The 20,078-nt window shown below is 40.0% G+C and overlaps 1 protein-coding gene across 2 annotated transcripts; it reads right to left on the bottom strand.

Annotated features, from left to right (window-relative positions):
- Window positions 1-1,057: 1,057 nt before the first annotated feature.
- Window positions 1,058-8,498, bottom strand: LOC140805262 (N6-adenosine-methyltransferase non-catalytic subunit MTB-like). 2 transcript variants are annotated; one of them, XM_073161516.1, is made up of 7 exons: window positions 8,382-8,498; window positions 4,980-7,578; window positions 4,731-4,814; window positions 4,505-4,609; window positions 3,612-3,720; window positions 2,458-2,609; window positions 1,058-1,566 (listed from the first exon to the last, which is right to left on the bottom strand). In XM_073161516.1, the coding sequence occupies exons 2-7, from the start codon at window positions 7,503-7,505 to the stop codon at window positions 1,252-1,254; spliced, it is 3,291 nt and encodes a 1,096-aa protein (XP_073017617.1). In that variant the 5' UTR covers window positions 7,506-7,578; window positions 8,382-8,498; the 3' UTR covers window positions 1,058-1,251. The 2 variants fall into 2 exon arrangements, 1 of the variants encoding a protein (XP_073017617.1); XR_012112300.1 differs by lacking the exon at window positions 1,058-1,566 and adding an exon at window positions 2,790-2,855.
- Between the last annotated feature and the right edge of the window lie 11,580 nt (window positions 8,499-20,078).

The raw sequence follows: 20,078 nt of genomic DNA on the forward strand, positions 1-20,078 counted from the left end.
ATACCTGGTTCACGTCCAGCAAATACGACATATGTTTTCCTCTATAATGTACAAAAAATCACAGACCTTTTCCACATGCAACGAGAAAAGATTAAAATGACCAACAATTAAAAATTAAACAACTCATCATTGTTAAACAATTCATCAATCAATGAATTGGAACTACAACATTATAAGAAAAATGAATTGCACGGGAGAAAAGATTTCAGCAACTCACCTTTGGTAATGAATGTATCGGCTTTAGCAGATTTCAACATAGACGGTAGCAGATACTTAAGAAAAGAAGATGAACAAAGCTAGCTGCATAAGTAGAAGAAAAGATGGAACAAAACATTCTTACCATTCAATTTTTCCACATGTATAATATTGCAATCCAAGCAACGGATTGCACACCTAACGAACAGTAATTATATGGAGCCACACAGCAAATGCATAAAATATATATACACATAAATCGAATTTCACTAAACACCGGAAGAAGTGCACGATAGATTAGCAGGTTTCAGGCTCTAGAATTTAGATAGACCTAAATCGAATTTCACACAATATATATCATTGGCTTCAAAATCCACAATTCTACATAGTTGGATGAAGAGAGATCTATCATACCAAAATTACCAAAATCATCGGAAGACGGTCGTACGAGATAAATTTCCAAGCGATTTCTCCTCTGATTTTAGAATCATGAATTTTGTTAACCGGAAAGAGAACGGCCGAGAATCATGATTTTCAGAATGATGATTTTCTAAGCCGAAGGAGAAGCTCTCTTCTCTTCTGAGCGTGAAATAGACGATCTTCTATATCTTATTCTCAATTTTGCCAAACAAAACGAGTCTTCAAAATTTGTCATATTCTCTTCTGAAATTTGAACGTAAAATAAGTCTTCCGATTTTTTAAAAAAAAAAATAAAAAAAAAAAAACAACACAGCAGACGCCCAAGAATACCCTATACACCCTAACAAGTTTGAATTATAAATTTAATTTTCTTTTTGATCTCGAAGATATCTACTACGTGATCTTTCGTAACTGTGGGCAAAAGTGTAAGGAGAGAATATCATGAATATATAACGTAAAGACTAAATAATGCTTCAAAAAAAATATCATGAATAAATAATGGTTACACAATAGCTACATCACATTCATTCTACGACCAGACTCGAAATCCATAACATCTCCATGCCCCGCCCCATAGGATGCATTATGCCCATAAATATCAAACATCTTGTCATCTGAAGAGAAATGACCACTTTCTCATCCTTTAAATGTCTCCGTGGTCGAACCCCAGGGAGCAGAAGACATGATGTTCGAGCTATTGTAGGTTTCTTGACTCCCGGTATGATTTTGCTGTGAAGTTCCATTAGGCCTTCTGTTGCCAGAATTCGTGGTGGTCAAGGAAATGGGCACTGATTGTTGCTGCTGCTGTTGGTTCTTCATTGGCGACTTTGGCCGGAGAGACTCGATTTCAGGAGTTGTTTGGATAAGGTGTGGTGCCTCCGGTGGAGGGTTCCTTCCTCCGACACCAACCCAAACTTTTCCGTCCTTGTCTGCAAAATTCCTGATGTATGCCTGAAACGTACATCAGTCAGTAAGTCAGCAATACAAAATCAACCACACTGGCATAAAGCAGACATGGACAGAATTTTCAAATCTCGTGTGTTTTTAAATATTGAAACTTGTCCTCCAGCTTCCTAAAACACTAATTTTCCAACTATTGCTGAGCATAATTATGCGGCCCAAACACAAGCTAGCAAAATACCCAACAGACAAAAAAGGACTCGTCATGCCATACAAAATTAGAGATATCAGTTGGTTGTCGGTTCTAGTCCGGCAAATATCGCATAGAGCATACATTGAACCCACAAGATCCAACCATAACAACTGTAACAATAGTATTTTACGAGGTGCAATAGGGACAAAATTGTCGAAGAGTATTCTATCAGGCTTCACAAAGGGCTGCATCTAGAAAGTATCCTGCGCACACAGGCCGCACCTGGCTGCACACAGAGCATAGGCGAGCCAAATGTGCTGCTTTAACAATTGTGTGTAGTGTAAAAAATATTAAAGATTATATTAAATTCAAAAAGTTTAAAGATGATTTTATACGATTTCTGGATAAATAATTGAAATTACTATTTAAGTACCATGATTTTCTGTTATTTTCAAAAAATTTATGTCCTCGTATAATATATTTTTTCCCATATATTAACGTTAATATGGTCGTTTTATTATCATACCAATGGCACCAAGATGTTTATTCCACACATTTGGATCGATTGTTTGGAAATCACAAGAGCCAAATATATCAAAATTGATTATATTAACTACTGAACTTTGAGAAGTGAATCTTCGATCAGAAGCACAAACAAACTCAGCCTCTCACTCTTTAATTTCATTTGAAGGAGCAAAGGGTGGTGCCAAGTATGTATTCACGTGGCCATACAGATAGTCCAAACATACCTCAGAATCGAAATTTGATGAGGATAATCCTCTACCAACTGTTAACCAACCAGAACGAATGTTATGATCTTCTCCGAAAAGCTCAACCCTTCTTCTTCCAAGGGCGAAATGCTCAATAATTCGGTACATATCCTCAGGCTTTGCAGTTGAACCTACAATTTCATTCCATATAGAACCAGTAAAGCCGCGAACAGCAATGAAGACAAGAGAATAAAAGTTTATTAAATATCTGTAAAGTAATCAAGGTATGAAGTGGGTAGTGGTACAGGAATACAAAATACTCTACGTATAAATAATTTGCAGCAGAATTATGTTGAAATTCATCATATTACCATTCCATCTCCCTACGAACACGTAATAATGCCTTAGGCACTCTCAAACCATTTAATCGTATAACTCTGTGCAAAAACCCAAAAATGAAAAAAGCAGCATGAACATATAATTTAAACAGAAAATGGCCAAGTGCTACAGCAGCTCTGTTTTTGGAGCCACAGCAGAAAGAAATTCATTGAACACACCAGAAATTTTACATCACAAATTACAGAGGTACCTAGAAGAAACGAAAAAACAGGGTAATGATGATCTATTGATCTTTATAATTGGAGAAGCTAAAGTGTGCAGCCATACGAGGACAAAAGACCCACAATCGGTCTCAATCAGATCCTTCCTAATCTCCACGAGATTAGAGCATCTCAAGGAATGCAACATGTACCTCTGTGTGTGTGTGTTTACAGAATAAAAATAGCGCCAAAATTCAAGATATCAGTTTATTACAAAAACAAGGGAAAGAAATGTCTACCGTTTTCTACAGCCAAAATAACCGGCAGCTCTAAAATGTTCTGTGGCTTCGTTCATTCACGCAAGCACCAGTTATGTGAAAAGTTAGAAGAGGAAGGTAAATAAATAATCTCATGGCATCATTTCCTCATTACAACTCCAAGATAAACCAATATTATAGGAGAAAAATGGTGATGACTACAGCTATAGGATAAAAAAAAAACATATCATAATCGTGCAAACAACAAATCACAACTGCCGAGACCTATCTCAAGAGAAAAAAATTACAAAGAGAGGGTGATTTCCAGAAGTGAGGTATTACTATGACCGGGAAGCTAAGGTAAAACAAGCTTATCGAAATGCAAGATCACCCTTACCATAAGGAGGCTCCTCTGCAATTATTACATCTGTATCAATGTTGGCATGGATAATATGACCATCTGTACTGCGACGTACAGTCCCTTTTATCCCCATCAGGCAATGTTCCTTCATAACAATAACATAAAAATAAAAATAAAACATATTCAGGATATAGGAATACAATTATAGCACCCATTTACACACATAAAACCATAAACACCCAAATGGAGCCAAGGAAACATCATTATCTATATCAAAACACAACAGTTCTCAAACATTTTTCATACTTTACTTAGGAAGAGTAAATCGTTAAGAAACTAGCCATATTGCAGATCGAATTACAAATATATTTAACGTCCAACAACTATGATTTCCTATTTGAACGTCGTAAATTTTTGCAAAGAAATGGAAATGGGGTTCACAACTTGTCACAGAAAACATTGCAAATGTAAAATACATGTCTGCTACTTACCACGTGTTTAGGAGTCAGAACTCTTCATTTTTTATTTGAACCTCAAAACATTTCATGAAATTAAAAAAAAAAGCGAGTATATTAATATAATTATGATTATAGAAACTGTGGCTAAGAAGTTCCTTTTGCTACAGATTTAAAACAAAAAGGAGACCTTTTTCATCACAAGTAGCTATTGGTTTTCTAATATTCTCGAGTAATAATGTAATCACGTTTTTTCACGAGAAAGACTCAAAAATCGCTCATCAATTTGAGCTGGAGGTCTCCTCGAGATTGATGTCTAATGACGTCATGTCAGAATGCATTTCAATAGGTCCTCAATCATTTATGCCAATTAATTTTGAGATTTTAATTTGTATAAACAAAAGAAAGACACCACAATACGTCTCGGAAGACATTAGCATCATGCATGAATAAATAGTATGCTTTGAGCGTAACCTTTGAACGCTGAACCAAAGTATGAGAATCATGACGTAAGGCAGGAGTTGCATTAGCTTTGTTAGTCTTCACCCAACATATATCTTCACATCTGCGAAATCCCCACTAAATGTGCAAAGCAGATACTGAGAATTAGTTATACAAATTTTTGGAATGGAAATGGATCATTGAGACCAAAAGGAAGCAAGAGACAAAAACAAAGACAACAGATATGAGCTGGCTTCACCTTTTTAAGACATTGTCGACCTTGCTCTAGCCCAACACCTGCGCCAACCCATAGGAAGATGAAAGATGGAGTGTCAGCGATTGCCTATGAACATATAAGGAAAAGGAGAAGGAAAATCAAAATCTATCCAGTGACACAGAATGCATGGGGACAGGAAATTCTTCACAGGAATAAGACCAAAACAGAAGCAGAACCAGTGAATTTCAAATGGAGCCTTCACATACATAATACAGACAAAAATGAAAACACCTCAATTTTCAGATTCATTATTTCTTCAAATGTCCAGTATTCCATATGTTCAGTGACGCCAGGAGCCCGGTGAACATATTCCTCCCAGGGTGGGTCTACAAGAATGACATCAAACTTGGTTCCAAATAACTCCTGAGAGAGCACCTGCTCTTGCAGGTCACACTTGTAGTACATTGGACGTGAAGCAGATTTTACAACAATTTCATCCTTTCTCTGGATAAGATCTCGAAGCTTTGGATAGTCTTCCACAACACTAGTGAGTTCCAGCTCTCTTATAAAATTCTGAGGCCGCGTGCCAGTGTCAACAAAGTTTTGAGAGTAATCATTCTGCTCCCCTCTAGAGGGAGCTCTGCCAGGGGGTCCATTAGATCTAGCAGGAAGCCATCCTCCGGATGATTTATCCTGCAGCTGCCCACAAACCATTGGAGCAATAGCATTAAAATTTGGACCAGGCATGATAGGAAGAGTTCCTTTTCCAGGCCCTAAAGGACTGAAAACCAGAGAGCTATTCTGTGGATTTCCTACATTATGGGGAAATCGATGAGCCAGGGGCCCAGAAGGAATAGCTGGAAAACCTGGTGGAACAGGTAGCATATTCATCTCAACACCCCTAGTTCCCGGCCATATAATGGGAGCAGGCTGAAACGGTGGAATAAAAACTCCAGGAGATATAGGAGGACCTGGAGCAGGAGACATGTTGGGAGTTAAAGATTGAATTGGCCCATGAGGTGGAATTCCAAGTTGTCCAAAAGGTGATCCCACAAGGGGTATTGGAAAACCAGACTGCCGGCTGTCTCTTCCAGTAGGCCTACCCCTTCCTCCTCTCCCCATTCTATTTCCCCTAAAACCTTGTGAAGTATTTCTATTAAAGGAACCATTCTCTTGGTTTCCATGTGGAGGTAAGGAATCAATGCTATAACCTTGGCCACTATTGCCATGATTGGACAAAACACTATTCTGACCGCCAAATTTATCTGAATGAAATTCAGTGTCATCCCTCCATGAATTATGATCCTGAATAGCAAGGCCACCATCCATGATTTTATCTTTGGACTCTTCACCAGATTGTCCAGATCCATGTTCAATATCAAATTCTAGTTTTGTGTCAGATTGTTGAAAAACCTCACGTTTTTGGACAAAGGTTGAACTAGAATCATCTACTCCATGATCAAATGGTTTGGTACGGATTTCAATTACATCATAATTCTCATTTGATATTCCATACTTAGATGAGGTTTTCACTGCTTCAGTCCTGCTTCCATCTTTTCTACCACCAGAGCGACCATATTCACCATCAGTCCACTCACGACCTCGCCTTGGCAATTCCCACTCTCTGCTGTTACCATAGCTGGTTCCACCATCTCCAGTTTCCTTGTCTTGCCTTCTTTTTGAAGCATCTTTGAAGTTCTGTCGGTTCCTGTTTTTGTCAACCCAACTGTCATCTCTGGCTTTTGCTTTTTCATCCCATGACCCATTTTTTACCTGTTCATTCCTCTTAAAAGCACCCCGTCTCTCATAATCCGACTCAAAATTATCTGACTCGAACTGATGCTGTCCGATCTTCTCAGGAGTCCTGGACATATTGGAGCCCTCTGTATCTCTCCTACCGTTATCTCTCATTGCCATCTGAACATCTTCACCTTTATCTAAAGGCCTTTCACTATCAGAAACTCTATCTCCACCAGTGTAATTTCTTTGCAGTCTATGCTCCTCAAATCTCTCTTTACTCGATATTTCTTCACTCCTTTCTGAACATATTCTTCCCTCTTCTCCATCATGAGACTTGATAACTTCGTCGTTGATTGAATTCATATCTCTGTTTTTCATATCAGTCGATTCAATTTCCAGATTATCACTTTTTCTTCCACACATGTTTCCAAGTCTACAATCAGAAGCCTTTCCACTTCTGACATCGATTATTTCTACAATGTTATCGGCCTTAACAACAGCATCAGATTCATCCCATTTAGAGCGCCTTCCATGCTCAACATACCCATAACCCTTTTCTCTGTTACTATCCCTTCTCTGTGAATGTTTTGAATCTTTATTTACCACCTTGCCCAAATCAAATTCATGCCCAGAATGCTTAGTAGTTGACTTCTGTCTCTCACTTTCTTCAGCTTGCATATATCCTCCGCTACCGGACATGTTCTTCCCCTCAAGCTTATGTTCTACTTCTCCATCTTGATACCAAGTGCTCAATCTGTGCAATGTATTCTCCTCTGGTATTTTCTTCATCTGTTTCGAGTGTGACTGTTTCCTGTCACATTGATCACTATCAGCTCTGACTGAGCCACTCATTCTATTTCGACTTTCATGTCTGTCAGATGTACTTTTTTTTCTCCCACTACTGTCAAAGCCATCAACTTCTTCAACGCTACATATTTTCCTCGACTTTCCTGACCTGCGCTTTCTGATATCTTCTCCATCCCAGTCATCAGCATCCCACGCCTTATCAATATCCACCTCCACAACATCATCAATATCTTGTTTCAAAACATTTCTCGCACACTCAAGTGAATCCATAGCAAAGAAGATCCTCAAAAAATGATCTCTTCACTTTATTAAAAATGAATTTAACTAATTCAAAAGCTGCATCCTGTGAATTTTAGAGAGATAATATAAGGGAAAAGTAATATGTCAACATACATAATAACCAATAAGCTGAAGAATATAACAGGTAGAGTTTCATGATAAAAACGTTTTATATTGCAATAACACGATATGAAGACGAAAAACTTCAAGCAACTCTGGAAAACACATATAAACAGTTGAATTCAGATGTCTGTAGCAAGTGGTGGTGGGGAAATAGGCCGGACTGCAGGAGAACCACCCACCACCAAAAAATGAATTAAGTTATATGATGTATATTTTCTGAAGATAAAATTTAGCCTCGAAATACATTAAAGTCGACCCTGATACTAAATGATTAGGTCCTTGGAGCAAACCATATTATCTTATATTAGCCAAAAAAAATTGCGCATATTCCCCAAATTGGATAATTTAAAGTACAGAGAACAAAGTCACTACCAACAACTTCAACACCCAACAGTAACCTGGATATTCCCGATTCAGTTTAAGCTAAAACCAAAATCCTAGACGGTTTAAACCGGTGAAAAATACATTTTTTTATCGCATGGAAGAAACCTTTAATCCTTTGCAGATATCCCCCAAATCTGTTAAGGGATTAATTTGAATTACGTATCACGTTTTCAGATCAAAGCATCATTCTTTTTAAAAAAAAATAAGAACTTGAAATTAGTTTCTGATTAAACAACAACTTCCAACCCCAAATTAATCGCAGGAATTCGATCAAACAAATAAAAACAAAAGCGGTCAAATTAATTTATTTTATTTTTTTAAAAAAGAAATCTTTGACGCCAGAATTCTCATTATGCTGACCTCGAAGAAAAGGTGAAGTTACAGCTGCATGCGGCGTTGTGGCGGAGGAGCTCGTAGGCTGTGAGTGATTGATCCGAACCCGAATTTTTTTTGTGACCAGGGATGGGATTAACTGCCGGAAATATATTCATGATAAATTATAAAATATAATATAATAAAAATATTCAAAAAATAAATAATATGAATAATGTGATACAAAATATATAAAATATAAGAAAATCTCTCATTTTGAATAGCAGAGAAATTAGAAAAAGAGAAATGATTTGGAGTAGTTTATTTATCATTTGAGACTTTTATTTATAAAGCAGATTTACAGAGTTTGAATAGTTGATAACACGATAAAATATAAATCTTATCTCAATAATAATCTATAATATCTTATCTATAACACTCTCTCTTAGATGATTATCGACTCAAAAAATTATTTATAAGAGATGTGAGAGCTCAAATGATGTCTCGTTAAAACCTTGTCAGTAAAATGAGAAAAAGTTTAACGAAGGAAAAAAGAGTACAACAATAGATACCCCTGATCTCAATCATCTAATATCCTTCAACTCATGCATCCCTATCTTGTGTACCAATTTCTTGAATGTTGAAGTTGACAATGCTTTTTTAAATAAGTTAGCTACATTGTCGCTTGAGCGAATTTGATGGACGTCAATATCACCATTTTCTTGAAGCTCATGTGTATAGAAAAACTTTGGTGAAATATGCTTTGTTCTATCACCTTTGATATAGCCTCCTTTCAACTGCGCAATACAAGCAACATTATCTTCGAATATTACTGTTAGGCTGTCTTTGTCTGTTGGCAACCCACACGATTCTTGAATATGTTGTGTCATGGATCTCAACCACACACTCCCCACTTGCTTTATGTATTGCAATGATCTCACAGTGATTTGAAGACGTCACTATTAAGAATTGCTTCATCGACTTCCATGATATAGCAGTGTCTCCTCGTGTAAACACATAACCTGTCTGGGATTTAGTTTTATGTGTATCAGAAAGATATCCTACATCTGCATATCCAACTAAAGAAGACTTGATTTTGTCGAATAAAATAATCGCATATCAGTTGTACCACGAAGGTAACGAAATATGTGTTTTACACCATTCCAATGTCTTCGGGTTGGTCATGAGTTATATCTCGCTAAAAGATTAACAGAAAATGATATATTTGGGCGAGTACAATTTGTGAGATATGACAATGCACCAATCGCACTTAGATATGGTACTTCTGGACCAACGATTTTTTCTCCATTTTCATGTGGTCGAAAAGGATCTTTGTTAGCATCAAGTGACCGAACAAACATTGGTGATGCTAATGAGTGTGCCTTGTCCATGTAAAAGCGCTTAATATTTTTTGAGTATATGATGATTGATGAACAAATATTCCCTCTTGCAAATGTTCAATTTGCAACCCGAGACAAAATTTTGTCTTTCCTAAATCTTTCATCTCAATCTCATTTTCCAAGTAATTGGCAATTTTAATAAGCTCTTTTGGAGTGCCAACAAGATTTAGATCATCAACATATACTGCCACAATTACAAAACCCTCATCTGTTCTTTTTATAAAAACGCATGGACAAATAACATTATTTGTGTATCCTTCCTTTAACAATTATTCACTAAGACAATTGTACCACATGCGACCATATTGCTTTAATCTATATAAGGATTTATGCATATTTTATTGATAACATAGCCTTGGGTGCTTCACCATTTTCTTTCAATAGTTTGTATCCTTCAGGGACTTTCATATATACATATATCAAGTGAACCATAAAAATAAGCAGTTACCACATCCATAAGTCTCATATCAAGACTTTCGGATACTGTTAAAGTGATTAAGAATCGAAAAGTAGTGGTATCCATCACAGGTGAATATGTTTCCTCATAATCAATTCCAGGTCTCTGCGAGAAACCTTGGGCTACGAGTCGGGTCTTGTATCTTACAATATCACTATTTTCACTCATCTTTCGTAAAAAAAACCCATCTGTATCCTATCGGATTACATTTTCATGTGTTCGTACTACAGGTCCAAACACTTTCTAGTTAATCTAATTTAGTCTGTATGACCTTTTTCCATTTTGGCCAATCATGTCTTTGTTGACAATCCTTAACCGATTGTGGTTTTGAGTCTTCATTATGTATGATGTCAAGGGTGACATTTAGGACAAATACATTGTCAACAATTTTGTTATTTCGATCTAAAATTTTTCGAGATGATATATAATTTGTTGAAATCTCATTATTTTGATTAGAATTTGATTATTCGGGAATAATATTATTCAAGTTTGGTTCCTTGATTTCTCTTATTATATCATCTAAGATTGTTTTTTCGGGAGCTTTTGAATTTTCTTTCTCTTGTACCTTTCTTTTTCGAGGTACAGTGTCCTTGGAACCAATTGGACGACCACGCCTCTGGCGTATTTTAGATTCATTTGCAGGTTGAATAGTAGCTGGTCCTATGGGGACATCAATTTTACATGGGCATTCTGTAGTGACCCGTTCCAGAATCACCTACTAATCAAGAACTAATCATGCAACTTAACTTAATTAATAACAATCAGAGATAATAGCGGAAAAGGTCAACAAATGATAGTTATACAACCCCATCGAAAATCCATAACAACTCAGAATGAAAAGAAAGTATACGGTACAACCATATCGAATCAAAGAGTACTGAATAAATAACTCCACCGGCTACTCAACGTCCTCCTCCTCCTCCTGAGCCATCCAACCTGAGGCCTGCCCCGTGGAAATGGGGTGTCCAAGATAAACAAAACCGAGGACGTGAGCGATTAGAACGCCCAGTACAAAAGCATGAGTATACAAACCTATATGAAATGCACATGCTATGATATGATACCAGGGTAGTCAAGAAACAGGAATCACAAAAGATCTCAAAATGCTCAGTCTAGAGGCGCCAAGTGGATAGTGCCGCGCGGTCCTACCTCTGGGTCACTGCATCCACTGCAAGAACAGACGTGGACCTAAAATGTCCCGGATCACCGAAGCCCTCCAGACCCGTCGGCCACTGTGTACTCTCGGTGTCCATGCGTCCACAAGACAAGACAGGGCTGAGCGGCCCCACAAGATATATAGCTTATCTCGAAAGAGATACAGCTCAACAGTAAAGGCTATCTCGAAGGAGATACGGCTCAACATGAAATGCAACGTGCAGTAATAAACGTGACATAATAGCATGCATCATATGACATATATCAATGCACCACATAATCATGCAACACATATAAGAATGTATACTCAACCAGGATATCTCGGATAGTACTTTCGTACCTCTATCACAGCAATCTTAATCCACTGGAATAACCAGACAACAGGTCTAGTCCAAGCCTATTCATCAAGTGAAAACCATCACTAAAACTTATCTACCAGACTTAACTAGATAATCCTGAGATAATACTGATACAATTCCAAACCTTCGTCCGTCGCTAGCCCACTGATGCCGCTAGCTCCCAACTAGAGCACAGCTCCGCTACAAGACCAGCAGCTCCCCGCTAGTGCCCGAACCTCGGAAAAAGACTAGAATCTCACAGAAACGACTGAAATGCTATGGAACTCTCTGAATTGGCGAGTCACAAATGAAGCCTCGCGCCTCTATTTATAGCTAATGTTCGGACGATCCGAACCATTTCGGAAGCTCCGATCCGGCACACTTCGGACGGTCCGAACTCTGATCGGACGATCCGATCCTTGCATGACTTCCACGAGTACAGCCACCTGTCTCGGACGATCCGAACCCCAATCGGATGATCCGAACCTTACCACGTGTCCAGAACCCTTCCACGTGTCCAGCCACCTGTCCCGGACGGTCCGACACTGGCTCGGACGATCCGAACTCATCGGACGATCCGAACTTGTTCGGTCCTTCCGATCCCACCGAAAATATAATTAATCCGATAATTAACTCAAATTAGGAATCGGGTTACTACATTCTCTCCCCTTTAAAAGATTTCGTCCTCGAAATCAAGTTTATAGGATGAACAAAACTGAAATAACAACATTGTTATTACATCTCAATTGTTGCCAAACACAACTGATAATTGGATTACAACGGAAAACATGCTTACATCCATAGTACAACTACAGTACAACTCAAAAGAGCTCTGGATGCTCCGAACGCATACGACTCTCTAGCTCCCAAGTGGCTTCTTCAGTGCCTCTACGCTGCCACTGAACTAAGACAAGAGGAATGATCTTATTCCGCAACACCTTATCTTTGCGATCGAGAATCTGAACTGGTCGCTCCACGTAAGACAAATCCGATTCAAGTTGAACTTCAGATGGATGTAAAATATGTGATTCATCTGCCACATATCGTCGCAAAAGGGATACGTGAAACACGTCATGAATCCCAGACAGATACGGAGGTAATGCTAACCTGTAAGCCAAATCTCCCACACATTCCAGAATCTCAAAAGGACCAATAAATCTCGGAGATAGCTTACCCTTGAGACCAAATCTCAAAATCCTGCGAAAAGGCGAAACTCGGAGAAACACTTTCTCACCTGGCTGAAAATAAAGAGGTCGCCGCTTGGTGTTCGCATAACTAGCCTGTCGATCCTGAGCGATCTTAATCCGTTTCTTGATTACTGCAACTTTATCAATAGCCTGCTGGACTAACTCCGGTCCCTCAACATGTCGTTCCCCAACTTCGTCCCAGAATAATGGAGTACGACAACGTCGCCCATACAACGCCTCAAATGGTGCCATACCAATACTACGATGATAGCTGTTATTGTACGCGAACTCAATCAAAGGCAAATGATCCTGCCAAGCGGGTCCGAAATCCATAACACAAGCTCGCAACATATCCTCAAGTGTACGGATAGTCCTCTCTGTTTGACCGTCGGTCTCTGGATGATAAGCCGTACTCAAACTTAGTGAAGTGCCCAATGCTGACTGGAAACTACCCCAAAATCGTGAGGTAAAACGAGGATCCCTGTCACTAACAATACTGACTGGCACTCCATGCAAACGTACAATCTCTTGAATGTACAAGCGAGCCATCCGATCGAAAGTGAAGTCACGGTTATAAGGCAGAAAATGAGCAGACTTGGTGAGTCGATCCACCACTACCCAAATAGCATCACTATTCCTCGAAGACAATGGCAAGTGAGTAATGAAATCCATCGTGATATGCTCCCACTTCCATTCAGGAATAGGTAGATTCAACAATAATCCTCCAGGTCGACGGTGCTCTGCCTTAACCTGCTGACAAACAAGACACTTGGAAACAAACTGATAAACACTGCGCTTCATCCCTTTCCACCAAAATCGTGTCCTCAAGTCTTTATACATCTTATTGCTTCCTGGATGGACACTCAACTTGCTTCGATGAGCCTGAGACAAGATCTTTTCCCTCAAATTATCATCCTCTGGTACTACAACCCGATTAGACAAACATAGAAGACCATTAGACTGATAATGGAAACCGCTATCTCCACCCGCTAACCGAGCTAATCTCTGAGTCTTCAGATCAGACATCTGAGCATCTCGAATCTGAGCGAACAAAACTGGCTCAGATAAAATGGTAGCAACACGAATGCTCTCCATACCTTTCCGATGTTTGAAGTTAAATCCCAACGAACAACAATCCTGAATAGTACTAATCATAGCACTGGTCTGAAGTGCAGAGGCTCTCACCTTACGACTAAGAGCATCGGCTGTGAGATTCGCAGAGCCTGGATGGTACTTGATCTCGCAGTCATAATCTTTCAGTAGATCCATCCAACGACGTTGTCTCATGTTCAACTCAGCCTGAGTGAACAGATACTTCAGACTCTTGTGATCAGTAAAGATTTCAAACTTAACCCCGTACAAGTAATGACGCCAGATCTTCAGTGCGAACACTATAGCTGCCAACTCTAGATCATGAATAGGGTACTTTTCCTCGTGAGATTTCAGCTGCCTGGAAGCGTAAGCGATCACATGACCATTCTGTGTCAACACACACCCTAAGCCTTGGAAAGAGGCATCGGTGTAAACACTGAAACCATCAGATCCTGACGGTAACGCCAAAACAGGTGCAGAAGTCAGAAGTCGACGAAGCTCTCTGAAACTATCTTCGCACTCAGATGACCACTCAAATGGAACATCCTTCCGAGTAAGTTGCGTCAAAGGTCTAGCTACCTGGGAGAAATTCACGATGAAGCGACGATAATACCCGGCCAGACCTAGAAAACTACGGATCTCGGCCACCGTCGTAGGACGTGACCAATTCAGCACTGCTTCAATCTTGTTGGGATCCACAGAAATTCCTTCCTTGGAAATCACATGACCAAGGAATACTACACGATCAATCCAGAACTCGCACTTACTCAGCTTAGCATACAATTGCTTCTCGCGAAGAATCTGCAACACAATCCTCAAGTGCTGGACATGCTCCTCCACACTGTGAGAATAAATCAAGATATCGTCGATGAAAACCACAACGAACTGATCTAGAAAATCACGAAAGACTCGGTTCATCAGATCCATGAACACCGCTGGCGCATTCGTCAATCCGAATGGCATAACTAGAAACTCGTAATACCCGTATCGAGTACGAAATGCAGTCTTGGAAATATCATCATCTCTGACTCTCATCTGATGATAACCCGATCGCAAGTCAATCTTGGAGTAAACAGAGGTACCCTGAAGCTGATCGAACAAGTCATCGATACGAGGTAATGGATACTTGTTTTTGATCGTCACACGATTCAGCTGGCGATAATCAATACACAATCGCATCGATCCATCCTTCTTCTTGACAAACAAAACTGGAGCTCCCCAAGGTGAAACACTCGGACGAATATAACCTTTATCAAGAAGATCCTGTAATTGCTGCTTCAATTCTCTCATCTCTGACGGAGCAAGACGATAGGGGGCACGAGAAATCGGTGCAGTCCCTGGCATTAACTCAATGCCAAATTCCACCTCTCTAACCGGAGGAAAACCAGGAATCTCATCTGGAAAAACATCAGGAAATTCACAAACCACTAGAATATCCTCTATACCAACACTACCTGTGGATGTATCAATCGCATAGATGAGGTAGCCTTCCCCGCCCGCCTCTAAAGCACGACAGGCTTTCAGAGCAGATACCACTGGCATCGGAGGTCGCGCTCCCTCACCATAGAAAAACCAACTAAAGCTCTCAGTCGTACGGAACTGAACAAGCTTCTGGTAACAATCCACAGTAGCTCGGTAGGTAGTCAAAATGTCTATACCCAAAATACAATCAAAGTCTTCCATCTCCAGAATCATAAGATTCGCAGTCAACTCGTTACCCTCGAAATCTAAAGGACAACCCATCACTAGACGCTTGGCTAAAACCGAATGACCCATCGGGGTAGAAACAGAAAGAATAACGTCTAGAGAAACATACGGTAACTTATGACGCTTAACAAATCGTGCAGAAATGAATGAATGAGATGCTCCGGTATCTATAAGAACAAAAGCAGGAATACCGCATAAACAAAAAGTACCTGCTATGACTCTCCCGGTCTCATCTGCAGCCTGATCCTGGTTCAGCGCAAACACCTGACCTTGGGCACAAGGTCGAAGATTCGAACTACCCACTGCCTGACCCTGCCTCCTCTGCTGAACAGTCGTCTGAGATCCAGAACTGGATCCTGCTCCACCTCGCAACTGAGGACAATTCTTCTTAATATGCCCCATCTCTCCGCACTGATAACAAGCTCCTGCGGCTGCTCGGCATTGCTCCGATGGATGGTTCTTCCCACAATGCGCACAAGATTCCTTCTTCTTACCAAAACGGAAAACACCGCTAGATCGAGATCCAGATCCAGAAGAAGACGAACCAGATTTCTTGAACGACTGAGATCGAGGCCTCAAAGTACTCGGAGGTCTAGAAGAAAGAATAGCCCTACCACGCTGGAGACTGATCTCTGCCTGGCGACACCGGTTCACTAACCCATCATAAGAAGTAGGATTATCACAGACAGTGACTCGGTCAAAGATCTCCTGGTTAAGACCCTGGAGAAAATGGTCATACTTGGCCTCAGAACTGCCACTGATATGAGGAGCGAAGGGTAACAACTCGAAGAATTTCTGCTGATACTCATCAACAGACATACTCCCCTGCTTAAGATTCAGGAGCTCAATCGTCTTCGCCTGGCGAAGGGCTGGAGGAAAATACAGCTGCATGAAAGCTGCACGGAAATCGGCCCAAGTCACCCTACCCTGGGACTGGACTATCGGCGCAGAAGTCGATCGCCACCACTTGCGCGCACGGCCCTCGAGAAGAAAGCTAAGGGTCTCTATCTTCTGCTCCTCGGTGCACTGAAATGCACGGAAACAACTCTCCATGCGCTCTAACCAGTCCTCAGCATCATCGGGAGTCTCTCCACCGACTAGAGGCTTAGGCCCCATCTGAATAAAACGATGCAAATCAAAACGCCTAGGACCATCCCGACGATGACGATGCTCACGATGACGCCTATGATCATCCTGGTCGCCCCAACGACCTACACTCCCCTGACTACTCTCATCACCAAAGTGGTCAGCCATCGCTACAAGATAGAATGGGGAAAAATGGTAAAATGGTCAACGAAAATCCCAAAACAGAATCTATATCCCAAAATCGTAAGCATGCTCTGATACCATAAATGTAGTGACCCGTTCCAGAATCACCTACTAATCAAGAACTAAGCATGCAACTTAACTTAATTAATAACAATCAGAGATAATAGCGGAAAAGGTCAACAAATGATAGTTATACAACCCCATCGAAAATCCATAACAACTCAGAATGAAAAGAAAGTATACGGTACAACCATATCGAATCAAAGAGTACTGAATAAATAACTCCACCGGCTACTCAACGTCCTCCTCCTCCTCCTGAGCCATCCAACCTGAGGCCTGCCCCGTGGAAATGGGGTGTCCAAGATAAACAAAACCGAGGACGTGAGCGATTAGAACGCCCAGTACAAAAGCATGAGTATACAAACCTATATGAAATGCACATGCTATGATATGCTACCAGGGTAGTCAAGAAACAGGAATCACAAAAGATCTCAAAATGCTCAGTCTAGAGGCGCCAAGTGGATAGTGCCGCGCGGTCCTACCTCTGGGTCACTGCATCCACTGCAAGAACAGACGTGGACCTAAAATGTCCCGGATCACCGAAGCCCTCCAGACCCGTCGGCCACTGTGTACTCTCGGTGTCCATGCGTCCACAAGACAAGACAGGGCTGAGCGGCCCCACAAGATATATAGCTTATCTCGAAAGAGATACAGCTCAACAGTAAAGGCTATCTCGAAGGAGATACGGCTCAACATGAAATGCAACGTGCAGTAATAAACGTGACATAATAGCATGCATCATATGACATATATCAATGCACCACATAATCATGCAACACATATAAGAATGTATACTCAACCAGGATATCTCGGATAGTACTTTCGTACCTCTATCACAGCAATCCTAATCCACTGGAATAACCAGACAACAGGTCTAGTCCAAGCCTATTCATCAAGTGAAAACCATCACTAAAACTTATCTACCAGACTTAACTAGATAATCCTGAGATAATACTGATACAATTCCAAACCTTCGTCCGTCGCTAGCCCACTGATGCCGCTAGCTCCCAACTAGAGCACAGCTCCGCTACAAGACCAGCAGCTCCCCGCTAGTGCCCGAACCTCGGAAAAAGACTAGAATCTCACAGAAACGACTGAAATGCTATGGAACTCTCTGAATTGGCGAGTCACAAATGAAGCCTCGCGCCTCTATTTATAGCTAATGTTCGGACGATCCGAACCATTTCGGAAGCTCCGATCCGGCACACTTCGGACGGTCCGAACTCTGATCGGACGATCCGATCCTTGCATGACTTCCACGAGTACAGCCACCTGTCTCGGACGATCCGAACCCCAATCGGATGATCCGAACCTTACCACGTGTCCAGAACCCTTCCACGTGTCCAGCCACCTGTCCCGGACGGTCCGACACTGGCTCGGACGATCCGAACTCATCGGACGATCCGAACTTGTTCGGTCCTTCCGATCCCACCGAAAATATAATTAATCCGATAATTAACTCAAATTAGGAATCGGGTTACTACACATTCTCTGCATGTATATGTGACTTTGTCACATTATTTGTATTAACAAAAACATCAGGCAATTGATTTGCAATTCTTTGCCAATGAATTATTCTTTCAACTTCTTGCTCACGTTGATTAATTCGAAGATCATAATGAGATAATGTTTTCTCATTCCAGCAAACCTTTGGTTGTTCTTTGGGATACGACTTTATTTCTCCTATATTTGGAAATTCTAACTCATTGAAGTGACAATCTGCAAATCTCGCAGTAAACAAGTCTTATGTTAAAGGTTCCAAATATCTAATAATTGATGGTGAATCATATCCCACATAAATCCCAAGTCTACGTTGCGGGCACATTTTGGTTCGTTGTGTGGGTGGGAGAGGGACTTGTACTGTACAACCAAATACTCGAAAGTGAGAAACATGAGGCTTTCGACCATAAGCAAGTTGTAAAGGTGAGTATTGGTGATAATTAGTTGGTCTTATACGAATCAACTGCGCAGCATGTCTTATGGCATGGCCCCACGCAGATGGAAGTTTAGTTCTCGTCGGTAATGGTCTAGCAATTAATTGCAAATGCTTAATAAATGAATCTGCTAAGCCATTTTGTGTATGAACATGGGGAACCGAATGCTCAACTAAAATCCCTATTGACATACAATAGTCATTAAATGTCTGGGATTTAAATTCAGTAGCATTATCAAGACTAATTGTCTTGATTGAATGATCTAGAAATTGAGCTCGTAATTTAATAATTTGCGCATGATGGGTGTATAGCCCACAAATATCCCCATGAATTCTCTCCAAGAAGGTTGAGATTTCAACATCAACCTTTGTAGGGGAAGATCTTATAATTAGTTTGCCTTGTGAATAAGCTACAGATGGATAGTCATTGTTTAAAAGAATCTTTTGGTTCTTTAAAGGATATCCATGTGAGTTAAGTATTATTTTGCGCAAAGCTCCAGGGTGACCAAGTCGTTCATGCCATAATTTGAAGCTTTGTTGGTCAACAAACTTCAGGTTTGTGACAATATTTGCTTCGACTGTTTTTATTGTGCACATAGCTTTTCTTTTATCTGTTTATGGCCAGATATAATAGATGTTATGCAAAAATATTCAAAATTATTTTCATTTAATGTTTCAATATAGTATCCATTTCGGCGGATATCTTTAGAACTAAGCAGATTTCTACTGGATTTGCTAGCATATAGACCATTTTCAATATATAGGCTTGTATCATTTGGTAAAATGATTTTGCCTTTCCATAACCTTCAACAATTTTTTATGCACTCGATATTGTTGTAACATTATTTTCAGCTAATTTTATCTCCAAAAATTACCTTTTATTTTGAAGAATGATATGTGACAATCATAAACATGAACTGAACATGAAAATAAAAACAAGACCATGATAACCTAAAAAACAATAGAAATTCAAAATAGGAGCAAGACCAATAAAAATAATTATTTATTATTTTCTAACACACCACCACCAATAAAATTATCTAGATTTCTATCTGGATGAGCGAAGAATCAAAGACGTCCAAGTGAGTTACATCAATTGGATCATCATTGTCTGCAAAATTTATCTCAGTTTTTCTATTTTCCTTGA

This window comes from Primulina eburnea, chromosome 11 (genome assembly GCF_022965805.1).
Source record: "Primulina eburnea isolate SZY01 chromosome 11, ASM2296580v1, whole genome shotgun sequence".
Taxonomy (NCBI): domain Eukaryota; kingdom Viridiplantae; phylum Streptophyta; class Magnoliopsida; order Lamiales; family Gesneriaceae; genus Primulina; species Primulina eburnea.

What these genes read in the sequence shown, in the direction of transcription:
- LOC140805262 (XM_073161516.1), bottom strand. Translation starts at nt 7,505, where the DNA reads ATGGATTCACTTGAGTGTGCGAGAAATGTTTTGAAACAAGATATTGAT. An exon ending in GTCGACAATGTCTTAAAAAG is followed by an intron (nt 4,610 to 4,730) that starts GTGAAGCCAGCT and finishes TTGCACATTTAG; the next exon opens with TGGGGATTTCGCAGATGTGA. An exon ending in CTTTGGTTCAGCGTTCAAAG is followed by an intron (nt 3,721 to 4,504) that starts GTTACGCTCAAA and finishes ATTGTTATGAAG; the next exon opens with GAACATTGCCTGATGGGGAT.